The sequence below is a fragment of the Mus musculus genome, chromosome 11 (assembly GCF_000001635.26).
Source record: "Mus musculus strain C57BL/6J chromosome 11, GRCm38.p6 C57BL/6J".
NCBI lineage: Eukaryota > Metazoa > Chordata > Mammalia > Rodentia > Muridae > Mus > Mus musculus.
In genome coordinates, this window is record NC_000077.6 from 79,383,530 (window position 1) to 79,397,312 (window position 13,783).

Below are 13,783 nucleotides of genomic sequence, written 5' to 3' on the forward strand. Positions count from 1 at the left end.
CAGGGTCTAAGAATAGTGCATTGATTTCTGATGCTTACGTACAGAATTATGCTTTTGAGTTGAGATGCATTTTTACGCAGTGAAGTTGAACTCATCCACAGGTTAGTGTAAATGTGAGCCTCCAAAGAATTTGTTTTTTTGTGAGATGAATTTCTAGGTTGTGTTGCTACTGCCTTGGTTGTGTGGTTGGTTATCTTTACTGCGGTCAGTTTTAACTCTGTTCCTGATTTTATAGTTTATTGAATTTGAACAATTTGCTCTTATTTCCTATTGATTAGTGCTTTGCAGCCTAGATTTTCTTTGTCTGTATTTCATTCAGTGCATACACTGAAGGACTGTGTGTATTTCTTGCGGAATTCTCTTACTTTGTAGCTAGAGGGACATAGCTCTGGTTCCTAGGTCATCATTCTTCTTGGAAAACACTGGATAGAAGATTTGACTTTATAGATACAGGTTTATGGCTTACAGAAGGGAAACTGAAAATTAAAACTAACAGGCCACTTAGGATTTGCTCTAAATTCTAGGTTGCATTGTACATTAGAGTTTGAGATATAAATATTCGTAGGTATGGTTGATAAAGATTTCCTAAAAAGTTGTGATTTTCACTGAAAATACATGTTTAGTCTTACTATTTTTCCCTTTTAGCTTCCAATAAAGACAGGACAGCAGAACACACATACCAAAGTCAGCACCGAGCACAACAAGGAGTGTCTGATCAACATTTCCAAATACAAGTTTTCTCTGGTCATCAGTGGGCTCACCACCATCCTAAAGAATGTTAACAATATGGTGAGTATCTGACTTACATGATCTCTGCTTTGTGGTGAATTTGCTTCATTTTCGTTGTGATTTTGGAAGTTTGGAGAGCATGTTTTAAAGTATGGAAAACATATTCTTAGGCTTTCAGACACAAGTTATTTAATGGACAAGCTCAAGAGTAACTTTGAAATTTTGACTTCAGGTTTTTATTCCCGTTGAAGCTTCTCTTATTAATTACTCTGTTATTCGGGAATTAGAATTTTATATCTCTTTTGTATTGTATGTAAAGTTATCATAATATAGATTCCTTCCCTCCTTCCTTCCTAAGCTATGCCTTCAGCTGGGTAGTACAGGCTTTGTTAATATGCTTTCTGTTAGCTGCTTCCTTAGATGTATTTATTGATTGTCCCTGTCCAAACTACGTGGTGAAAAAGAGTATGACCTTTCACTTCTAAAGTGAGATTACTTTTTCCCGCTGTATTAAAGAGTTTTCTCTGCCTTCCCCAAATCTGAAGCAGGCTGGGTAGTGTTAGCGACTCAGTGTTAGAGAGCAGCGTTCTCTGTATCTTAGCAGTCAGCTGACTTCATCAAGGGAGTCCACTGCTGAGAGCTGCCAGTCCTTCTTCCATCCTTCCCACCCGGCCGCCTCTGTACTCCAACAGCTTTTAACAATCTACTTCATACTTCTCCAGACAGTAGATGGACGTCTCCTTCTCTCAGTTTGTGCTGTTTGTGCTGAGCTGTGAAGCAGCCACTTTTGTAGATTCTGAGGATTAGTTTTCTAGTCAGGTCAGCTTTGGAGAATTTCCTTTTAAGAAGGCTGTTCAATACCAGAGTTACAGAACTGATGAATTGCGGGTATGGGCAGTTCAATAGATTCTTTTCTTTGCTAAATTTATGCTTTTTTTTTCTTCTAAAAAGCATAGGACGTTTAATAAACTGTACAGTGATTTACAGGATGCACTTCCTGTTGTGCTGTAGCTCTTCGCCTGCTGTGGAGCGCAGTATTAGTGTTTCTTCTGTCTGAGCATGCTGCTGCCGTCCCAGGCGCACTGCTGTAGTTTATATTTGCAATCTTCTTTAGAACTCTAGGGATGTTGGCATTCATGTAGACCTCACTGAAAAGTTACAGGGCCTGTAAGGTGGCTCAGTGCATAAAGGTAATTGTCACTGGTCCTCGGAGCAAACTGGTTGAAGGTGAGAACCAACCCCTGAAAGTTGTCATTCTCTGACTTCCACATGGACACTGTGGAGTGCCCACAGCCATACTAGCACATACACTACATGTACAATAATGATAAAATAGAAAACAGAAAAATTTAAAAGAAAAAATATATAATGAAAGTCAGTTTTTTTTTTTTTTTTTTTAAAGATTTATTTATTGGTTATATGTAAGTACACTGTAGCTGTCTTCAGACACTCCAGAAGAGGGAGTCAGATCCCGTTACAGATGGTTGTGAGCCACCATGTGGTTGCTGGGATTTGAACTCCGGACCTTCAGAAGAGCAGTCGGGTGCTCTTACCCACTGAGCCATCTCACCAGCCCCGAAAGTCAGTTTCTTGTTAGTAGGTAGGTGATACAGGGTTCAGTTTGAAAGTAATGAATGCTTAAGATTCACTGTAAGCGATGTAGTAGCATTCTGTTTAATAAGAATTAAGAAGTTAATTGTTTTGCAAAGGAGGCGATAGCTAAATGCTAATTCAGGACAGGTACAAGCCTCTTAACTCATGAGTTATTTTAAACTCTCCTTGATTCATTATTTACCCCCACACCCTTCTTCCTTTTCTTTTTCCTTCCCTGTCACTCCCCCACCCCGATAGAGTGTATAACATACTCTGGGCTGGCGCCTCAAACTTACTTCCCTAGTGCTAGCATTGAACTTCTAATCCTCTTGCCACTATTTCCATAGTGTTGGGACTACCAATGTCTTTTCATTATGTCTGGCCAGCTTATAGATATTAAAAAATATAAAGCATCATGTTTTACTGTTATATAGCTAACAGCAGGCTTTTATAAATACCTCTGTTTCTTTGGTTTTTTTGAGACAGGGTTTCCCTGTGTAGCCCTGGTTATCCTGGAACTTACTTTGTAGACCAGGCTGGCCTCGAACTCAGAAATCCACCTGCCTCTGCCTCCCGAGTGCTGGGATTAAAGGCGTGCACCACCACTCCTGGCTAATATCTCTATTTCTGTTAGCTTGGAAATTTATTTTTAGGGTAAAGGAAGAAATGATAGATTTAAGTATCATTGAATGTAAAAGACAAAGTGGAAGAGTAATACTTTTTCTTGATCTTCAGTCTTTTATATTTCATGTGTGCTAATTTGTAGTGAAGTGTTAATCATATTTTCTGAATATATTTTTTAGAGGATATTTGGAGAAGCTGCTGAAAAAAATTTGTATCTCTCTCAGTTGATCATATTGGATACACTGGAAAAATGTCTTGCTGGGGTAAGTAAATTCATTCTAAAGAGGCAGGTTTTGTGAATTCAGTCTTGAGAATGAGGTGGAACACTGAAAGGTCAGTGTGGGACACTGAGGACACACTAAGAGTCTTTGTGGTAGATGAATATGAATTCTGTTAATACAGATGACCTGATAGCTCAGTCTAGAGAAAATTATTCTCTCAGCTTTTATAAATCCCATAGATATTTAAGTTTACTTAAAATGTTAAGTTTGAGCCCCATTTCTGTCTCTTAAGATTTTGTTTTAAGAAAATATTTTTATGAAGGAATCACTATTCCATTTAATTATTTTTCAGATATCTTTAGACCCGTGCCTTTGTATAGTTGGAAGAATGTGGTCAGCACACCAAGGGTAGTCTTACTTTCCTGCCTTCATGATATGGTTTCAACTTTATACAGACCCCGACAATGGGATCTATCCTTTCTTTGTTTGAAGCTGTCCTTCTGAGGATAGCTACTACCAGAAGATTTGTGTAAATGTGAGCATTTTCATAGGCATGTGGAGGAGTCATTGAGTACCACGCAGTTCTTTCCCAGGTTGCCTCTGAGTCGCTGTGTCTACTTATTTCAATTAAGACTTTCACTTTTTCAAGATGTTTTCTGCTGCATACATTATTTATATTCTTCCCTAATCTTAATTTTCCCCAAACATGGGTAGGTGTTTATATAAATACATGATGAATATTTGTTTTAAAATTGTCTACTCCATTTATGCTAGTTAGCTTATTTCTTTTTATTCAGCACAGAATACAGAATTTTGCTTTTATTCAGAATAGCTTTTCTCTTATGAGTTCTCTACAGTAAATCTAGAGGGAAGACACTTAAAACAATTTTTGAAAAGGTATTTTGTGTGGATGAGTGTTTTGGCTGCGTGTGTATGAGTGTGTGTGTATGACTGGTGCCTGCAGAGCCAGAAGGGGCATCAGATCTCCCGGGTCTGGAGTTACTAGTGGTTGTGAAGTACCACGTGGGTGCTAAGACCATATTCAAGTCCTCTAGATGCTTTTAACCACTGAGCCACTCTCTGGCCACAAGAAGGAAGAGATTTTAATGTATTAGGATTGATGATGTAGTTGAGAAGAGAAAGAATGTTTAGAAGTGACGAGGATTATGCAGGGAATTGGAAAACAAAAACCCAAAACATCTCACTCACACAAAACTTTCTCTAGGGAAGTTTGTGAGCCAGAAACAAAAAAAAGTATATGATTTATTTATAGTTTTTAAAGTTTAACTTAAAATGATTTAAATTTGTGTGTGTATGCTTACATGTGGGTCTGTGCTTGAGTTTAGGTGCCCTCAAAGGGCAGATGCTTCCGATCCCCCTGGAGCTGGAATTACAGGTGATGGCAAATCATAATCCTACGTGGGTGCTGGGAACTGAACTCAGGTTCAAGTTCATGCAAGGAGAGTGCGTGCTCATAACCACTGAGCAGAATCTCCAGCTCCTGTAATATTTATTTTTATTTATGTGCATATGGGGTACATATATGGAGGTCAGAGGACAACTCTTGGATAGTCAGTTCTCTTCTTCCACTTTGACAAGGATTTTAGGGATTGACTTTAGGTCGTTGGTTTTACACAGTAAGTACTCACTAATGGAACCATTTTTGCCAGCCCAGCATAATACTTCAAACTCTTAAAATTAAAAAAGTATTTATCTATTTTATTTTATGTGTACGAGTGTTTTACCTTCATTTATGAATGTTTATATGTATGTGCGTGCATGCCTGGTACATGAGGAGGTCAAAAGAGGGCATCAGATCCCTTGAAACTGCAGTTACAGATGGTTGTGAGCTACTGTGTGGGTGCTGACAACTGAACATGGGTCCTCTGCAAGAACAAGTGCTTCAAACCACTGAGCCACTTCTCTAGTCCCTGATATTTTGAATTCTCATTGATCTCTGGCCATAGTCCAGAATTACAGCATTTGTAAGTTTTATACTTAAAATGGTAGGAATACCATTTATACTAAAATGGTATTTTAGCTTGGTGTTCTCTGTTAATCTGTGAAATGGAGAACAAAAACACTATTATCTAGTGGGGCGGAATTGGGAGTTTAGACATTGAAACCTTGGCAGTGCTCTTAGTACTTTGTAATTTTTGCTGTATCAGACCAACCATGATTGAGTTGGGAAGAATGGTGTAGTGCCTCTTTAAGTTTCACAACTTTTTCTTCATTAACAATTTTAATTGAGAGGTAATGTTATCTTGGAGAGTGGTTGCTGATATTCTTTGGAGATATCCTAATTACAATGATGCCATATTTCCACAGTATACCTGTATAGTTTACATATTACTTTGACTTGGTCTGCTTTGAAATTGTTTCTTTTTGGTTTCTTTTTTTCTTTTTTCTTCCTTTTTTTCTTTCTCTTCCTTTTTTGCTTGTGGAATTAGAGATTGTATTCAGGGCCTTGTGCGTATACCACTGAGCCACAGCCCTAGAACTATGTCAGGTTAGTGAGTTAGCTGCTGCTTAGGAAATAATCCAATAATCTGTAAGACAGTTGGGCCAGTTTTAAAAGTAAATTTCATGGAATGTAAAAATGAGATATGTGGAGTATGGGGGTGGGGTGGAAATTGCTCCAGAATAAAGACACTGAAGGACAGAATAGTCATGCTGTGACCTCTGAATCACTTTTGGGTCTTCAGTGAATAAAAAGCTATGAAGACATTTTCAGTGTCATGCAGTGTGGATTGGGTATTTGATACATGGAATGGTGTTATTTCTTAGAATGTTAATTGTGTTGAAATTGCGTTAGAGAATATCCTCATTAGGATAAGCTGACATACACAAGGGCTGAGATATTATAATGTTTATAATGTACTTGGATGTGATTTAGCTCAGCATTATTTGAGGTGCATAGTACATGTTTTGGTCAGATTATACAGAGGCCATGTGCTCCCTACCTAATTCCTCTGGAAGTTAAATGATATAGTGTACTCACAGTGAATATGAATAAAGTTTATTGAGAACTCACAGGGAACTGCAAGTTTCTAAAAAGGAAGGGATCGGGCTAGTGAGATGGCTCAGTGGTTAAAAGCGCCAACTGTTCTTCCAGAGGTCCTGAGTTCAAGTCCCAGCAACCACATGGTGGCTCACAACCATCTGTATTGGGATCCAAGGCCCTCTTCTGGAGTGTCTGAAGACAGCTACAGTGTACTTACATATAATAAATAAATATTTTTTAAAAAAAGGATCAACTGATAAACTAGGAAACCTGTGAGGCAAGATGGAGGGTCGGGCTTCAATGGTAAAGATAGGGTGATGATGTCTTCTTTACTGACCAGGTATAGGACGATGTGGCAAATTCAAGGAAACGATAGCAGGTGTTGAATTCGAGTGATAGCTGTGTGGCTGTTCCTTCTATTCCAGCTTCTCTGTGTGCTTGACACTTAACTGTGAATGTTTGCAGGTAAAGGAAAAGCCTTATAATTATGTGATTATTTCCATTTTAGCAACCAAAGGACACAATGAGATTAGATGAGACAATGCTGGTCAAACAATTACTACCAGAAATCTGCCATTTTCTTCACACCTGCCGTGAAGGAAACCAACATGCAGCCGAACTTCGGAATTCTGCCTCTGGGGTTTTATTTTCTCTCAGCTGCAACAACTTCAATGCAGTCTTTAGTCGCATTTCTACAAGGTTAGTGCCTAAAGCATGTGGGAAATTAAGTAAAATCAATTTTAGAATTCTTGTCTGCATAAGAGTGGTTAACAGAATGACATCTGGGTTTTTGAAGGAATTCTATATATTGATTTTTCTTGACATTTTAATTATATAATATTAGAAATTACTTTGGAGATAGTGATATTTAGACATGAATACTATTATGAATAATGTTACAGACTTGGAGAAGATATCTCCATGGCCATCTCTCTCTCTCTTTCTCTCTCTCTCTGGTGCCCGCCCTCCCTCCCTCCCTCCCTCCCTCCCTTCCTTCCTTCCTTCCTTCCTTGTGGTGCTAAGGTTTGAATTCAGGGTCTTGTGTATGTAGGCAAGTGCTCCACCACAGAGCTACACTCCAGCCATGGGTAGGCACTGTAAACATATTCTTCAGATTAAACTATGCAAATAGGTAGAATAGTTGAGAAGAATAGCAGACATTCTAATGACCTAATTCTCATGGCTCCTAAATTTCCTTAAAAATAATCTAAGTAATATAGAAACAAAAGGAAGTAATTACAAAGTTGGAAAGTGAGGTGTGTTTTAGTGACTATGAAAGTCCCATTTACTGAGGATTCACAGTTTATGCCATGTCTCACAGTGATAATGAAAGGTTGTTACAGGCAAATAAATTGATACCCCTCAAAAATAAATGTATTGTGCTGGTATAGTGGCTCACAACTTTAAAATCTGAGCATTTGGGAGCAGAGACAGGAGTTCAAGACCAATCTTTAATGAGTTTGAATCCAGCCAGGGCTGCACAGTGAGACTCCGTCTCAACCCCCCCCCCAAAACTCCAACAAACAAACAAACAAACAAGGAATTGTGTCAAATAATGGAATTTGACACATTTCCAAATTTCTAAGTTGGATAGGCCTCAAGAACTACGTTAGTTTCATTATATTAGTTTTCAGTATTTCTATTTTAACTATCTTGTGGAATTTTAAAATACTGTACATTTAATTTAGTGATTTCAAAAATGAAATAGTCAGGAGAGATCGCTTAGTAGTTAAGAGCACATGGTTCTCTTGCAGAGGACCTGAGTTTGGTTCCCAGTGTCTGCATGGTGCCTCACAACCTAAACCGTCCAGTTTAGGGAATTCAGTACCCTGTTTGGACACTAGGCACACATGTGGTGCACATACATGCACAGTACATTCATATAAGCAACCATATGCATAAAATAAAAACAAACTTTTAAAAATGTAATTTCGGTGAAACGGAAAGTAAAGAAAATGTTGGCTGGGGAATCACTTGGTCTGTAAAGACCCTCACAGAGCAAGCCTGCTGGATGTGGGTTTTATCCCTGGGACCAAGAATCACTACCACAGTGTCGTCCTCTGACCTACACCTCCTAACACATAAAGCTTAAAAATGAAAGAAAATTATTGTTTAAATATTTCCTGATCAGTCAAAATCATAACCATGATATTACAGATGAGAAAATTAGTTTAAAATGGTGCTCAGTGGGATGAAATGATAAATAAATTGTGACTGATTTGTCTTCATGAAAATGATTTGCCTGTCTTGTATAAGTACACTCATATGGGTTCTTAATTATGATAAAATAAAAAGTATAAAACAACCCACGTAAAGATTTAGTGACTAAAAGACAAATACAAACAGAGAAAAGTAATCCTTTTTACTCTTTGGTTCCTCTCTCTGTCACTTACTAGAGTTACACGAATGGGTTTCTATTATGTTCACTCTTGTTTCCCAGTGAGGTGAATGGGAATATACATTAAAATTCAAGAATTTATGGCCCGCTATTTAAGAACTCACTTGCAATAAAAAAAAAAGAACTCTTTTTAATAAAAAGTTGTTCTATAATTATGATGGTAGGTGACAATATTCTATGATATTGTATCCTACAGTCTTAATAAACTATGAAAAGAAAATCAAAACTTTATTTAATGATATATCATTGGTTAAGGTTTATATAACAGAACATTTCCATGATATTTTTTTTCTTGGTTTTTCGAGACAGAGTTTCTCTGTGTAGCCCTGGCTGCCCTGCAACTTGCTCTGCAGACAAAGCTGGCCTTGTAGATTTATTTTATATTCTGAGTCACCATACACTGATGGAGCCAACAAGGTGGCAAACAGGGAAATAGGATTCTGGGCGGTTATACAAAGTAAAACACTTTCATTTAGGTCAGTACGAGATTAGTTTTATTACTTGGAAAAAAATTCTTAAAAAGAAGATAAAAAGCAATATAGAAAAATACAGTTTCTTAGTGTATCCATGCAGGAATTGTTAATGTTTTTATAGAACTATATTTCCATAAAGTTTTTGAGTAAGTGTATTATTCTGTAAAATAGAACAAATGTGCCATCTTTGAAAACCCTAAAGTTGGGCTGGAGAGATGGCTCAGCTTTTAAGGACACTGGCTGCTCTTCCAGAGGTCCTGAGTTCAATTCCCAGCAACCACATGGTGGCTCATGACCATCTGTAAGGGCATCTGAGGTCCTCTTCTGCTTTGTAGGTGTACATGCAGACAGAGCACTCCTACAGCAAAAAACTTAAATAATTATTTATTAAAAAAAAAAAAAAAAGAAAAACCCTAACTCACCCAAAGCTGCTTCCATGAAGTTTGGCAGCATTAGTTAATTTATAGGCAACTTTTGTTGATTTTCCAAGTCTAGTAGTTTGTTATCTGTTGCCAGAATAGAAGTTGTGGCTAGAGTTTCATTGACTTCGGTGGCAGATTAGCCAGAAATGGGATCTATGAGATAAATGCTTAATACAGCTATGTGTCTTGATTTACTTAGTACCAGAATTAGGACCACTCACCTAACAGACTGCTGTGATGGTTTAATTTACATGGGGGCATCTTATGATACTATTCTTATAGCTACTATTCCTTTATCTATATATTCTGTATATATAGAAGATTTGAGCCAGCCCTCCCTCCCTCCCTCCCTCCCTCCCTCCCTCCCTCCCTCCCTCCCTCCCTCCCTTCATTGTTTTGATTGTGTAGACAGACTTTGTCTGTGTAGCTCTGGTTGTCCTGCAGCCAGCTCTCTGTAGACCAGACTGACCTCCGTCTCAGAGATCCTCCTGCTTCCTTCTCCTCAGGGCTGGATTAAAGGTGTGCACCACCACCACCCAACTACATTTCATTTATAATTACGATCATAAAAATGAGTTGAACTTTACCAGTTTCTTTGTCAGCAGATGTTCTTTTTGGCGGTGGGCGGGGCAGTATTGGTGGTTGAACCCAGGGTGTCATATGTTCTACTACTGAGCTACAGCTGTAGTCTTCTTTTTACTTTGAAAAAGGGCTTCACCAAGCTTTTCAGGCAGGCCTGGAACTCAGTTTGTAGATGAGGCTAGCCTTGATAGTGTCCTCCCTCAGCTCTCTTAGAAGCTGTCATTACAGGTCTGTAACACCCACAACAGCTTTAGTTGTTGTTTGTTTGTTTCATTTATTAATTGAAAAAATTATAACATAGCTTTATTCTGCTGAACTGTCTTATGCTGTAGGCTTATTACACTCTTTAGAGTTTAATTTTATATTGTTTTATATATGTTACTTGTGTGTCAGTGCCTGTGGAGGCCAGAAGATGGTAAGGGATCCATCCCCTGAAGCTGAGATTACAGGTGGTTATAAGCTACCATGTGGTGCTAGGAATCGAACTTGAGTCCTCTGGAAGAACAGCCAGTGCTTTTAAGCAATCTCTCCAGCCCTCATTGTACTTTCTTTTCTTTTCTTTTTTAAAAAAGATTTGTTTATTATTATATCTAAGTACACTGTAGCTGTCTTCAGACACTCCAGAAGAGGGAGGGCATGAGATCTCATTATGGATGGTTCTGAGCCACCATGTGGTTGCTGGAATTTGAACTCAGGACCTTTGGACAAGAAGTCCGTTAGCTGAGCCATCTCTCTGCACCCCCCCTCCTCCCATTGTACTTTCTTACATAGAAAATTGTTTTTTTATAACAGACTTGATAATACTTAATTTGGTGATTTATTTATTTTTGTTAAATTCTTTTAGAGACAGGTTTCTTAAGTCATCCAATCAGTTGTTAGATATAGATATTATCTGGACTATCCAACATTTCCCATAAAAATTTTACCTACTTGATAATCTCTGGATCGATTATTAATTGGAAGTGGGAAAAGTAAAAACATTCCCCACGCACGCCCCACGCCCCCTCTTTTGACTAGTGAGGCAGGGTCGCACTGTGTAGCTTCAGCTGGCCTGGAACTTGCTGTGTAGCTTGGCTGGCCTTGCTGTGGCTTGCTTGGAGCTCATGGATCTCTCCTTTCTGTCTCTGACTCCAGAATGCTGGGATTAAAAGTGTGTGCCGCCACATCTGGCTGGAGTCTATCATTCTTTATTTTTAAATTGGACATACTGTATTTCTTTATGGGTTTTGTGATTGTGAGAATTAAAATCCAGAGCCCCTTGCATTAAATTGTGCTTTCTCTTTATTTTCTTCCTTCTTTCCTCTTTCCCCTCTCTTCCTCCCTCCTTTCTCAAGACCAGGCTTTACTTTGTAGCCCACACTAACAGTAATTCTCCTGTGTTCTCCTGTCTCCAGTTTCCCGAGTGCTTGGATGATGGGCTATGATAGGCATGAGCCACTATGCCTAGCTGAAACTAGATTCAAATGTAAACTATTTCATTTTTTTCCTGTAAACTGTTTTTTTTTGTATATTTATATCATTTTAATATAATATAATCTAAACAGGGAATGCAGGGTAGAGGCCTGTTCCACCATTATTCCTTTTTAGATTGAAGTGATTCTAAAAGTTGGAAAAGCTCACCTGTGAGTTTCTTCTCTCAGTAACTACTGCTCCTCCTGCCCCCATGTGGATTGCAGTTGTAGAAAAAAGAAAAGTTGGGGCAGGGGCAGTAGGATGGCTCAGCAGGTACTGGTGCTTGCTGCCAGCCTGGTAACCTGAGTTTCAGTCCCTGAGACTTGTATGGTGGATAGAGAGGACAGTTCTGTTTTTCTGATTGATAATGCATGCTCACATATAATAAATAAATGTGATTTTTTACAAAGGAAGAAAATCTGATACTCCAATTGTCCCAGTTTAACAGTTATAGTGTCTGATTGTACAGCTGTATGATTTTGGACTTGACTATAATAGTTGCTAATTTCCTTGTCTTCAATTTCAGGGAAACCTAAATACATTTGAAAATATGCTCCAATCTTAGAATTAACTAGTTTTTCCAGAAGAGCCATGGCTAATGTGAGAAATACAATTCAGACCTCAGTGTTAAAGATACAAATACAAAGTTTACTGGAATATCACTTTTTGTCATGACTCTTAAATCGGTTGAATTATTTAGTTTTTTTTAAATAAATATGTTCTTATTTTATGTGTCTTTCATTCATAAACCCCCTTTCTATTAAATCAGAATCTTGGACTGTTCTAAGACTTAAATTGATAAATTACTTTTGATTTTTACTTTTCAGGTTACAGGAGTTGACTGTCTGTTCAGAAGATAATGTTGATGTTCACGATATAGAATTGTTACAGTATATCAATGTGGATTGTGCAAAATTAAAACGACTTCTGAAGGGTAGGTTTAAATAGATATGGTTATAGTAAACTTGTTTGAACTGGATATCAAAATAGATTTTATAGTGTGCATGTTCTTGTGAAATGGCCAGAAATGTATGTGCTTGACTGGATTTTGGGCATTTGAAAATAATACAGCAGAACATGAATTTTATTTTTTGAGACAGGGTCTCTCTGTTTATCCCTGGTTTTCCTGGAACTCATTTTTGTAGATCAGGCTAGCCTTGAACTCAGGGATCCACCTGCCTCTGCCCCCTGAGTTCTGGGATCAAGAAGGGTCTTTACTGTCATGTTCATCTGAGAATATGGATATTTAAAATCTTGGCAGTAGGAAGTTTTCTTTTTTCTTTTTCCTTCCTCCCTTCCCTTCCTTCCCTTCCCTTCCCTTTCCCTCTCTCCCTCCCTCCCTCCCTCTCTTTCCTTTTTTTTTTTAAAGATTTTTTAAAAAGTTATTTTATGTATATGAGTGCTCTAACTGCATAGAGACCTGCATTCCAGAAAAGGACATGGAATCACATTACAGAAGGTTGTGAGCCATTATGTGCTTGGTGGGAATTGAACTCAGGACCTCTGGAAGAGCAGCTAGTGCTCTTAACCATCTCTTAACCGAGCCATCTCTCCAGCCTGGGAAGTTTTCTTGAGCTACAAGTTTTGCTTTTAATAAGGAGAATGTTATCCTTTTAGAATTTGATCCCTTAAGTGACTCTAGGTCGCAGAATCAATTTGTTTGGTTGTCCAGGTGCTTGAAGAACATGGCCTTGAGCTGCTGGAGTAGTGTATGCCTGTAATCCCAGCACATGGGCAGATGAGGAAGGAGAGTTCAAGACCAGTTTGAGCTATGTAGTGAGTTCAGTGTCATGATGGGCTATAGAGGAAGCCCTGGTCTCCAGAAAAGTAACAAACGAACAACTCCCTCCACATCAAAGGACGGAGTGAAAATCTCAAACAGTGGCTTAATTTCTGACCTGAGAGACTGAGCTTGAGTTATGTAAGCTATGAGAAGTTTTAATAGTTGTGTAATACAGTTTTCAAAATACTTAATATTACAAAACATGCTATTAAGCTGGATGTAGTTATATACACCTTTAATTCCAGCACTTGGGAGCAGGAGCAGGCAGATCTTGTGAGTTTGAGACCAGCCTGGTCTACAGAGCTCCAGAACAGCCAGGTTTCTGTAGAGAGACCCAATCTCAAAGAAACAAAAACAAAAGCAATACAGTGACAGAAAACTTTTTTCTTTTTTGCCTTTAATTTAGTACACAAATTTTACATGTGTTCATGGAATCTTGAATTCTTTGAAAGTCAGTTTTAAGAGAAAAAAGTTTATAGACATGAGTGTCTACTATTTAAAA

General features: G+C 38.1%; 1 protein-coding gene across 9 annotated transcripts in view; it reads left to right on the forward strand.

The window, feature by feature from the left end:
- Nf1 (neurofibromin 1) overlaps window positions 1-13,783 on the forward strand; it is a 242,020-nt gene that overhangs the window by 43,940 nt on the left and 184,297 nt on the right. For all 9 annotated transcript variants that reach the window (XM_006532442.4, XM_006532436.4, XM_006532438.4 and 6 more), the window contains exons 2-5: window positions 646-789; window positions 3,126-3,209; window positions 6,680-6,870; window positions 12,326-12,432. In XM_006532442.4, coding sequence (XP_006532505.1) covers window positions 646-789; window positions 3,126-3,209; window positions 6,680-6,870; window positions 12,326-12,432 — 526 coding nt within the window. The remainder of the gene's footprint in view (window positions 1-645; window positions 790-3,125; window positions 3,210-6,679; window positions 6,871-12,325; window positions 12,433-13,783) is intronic.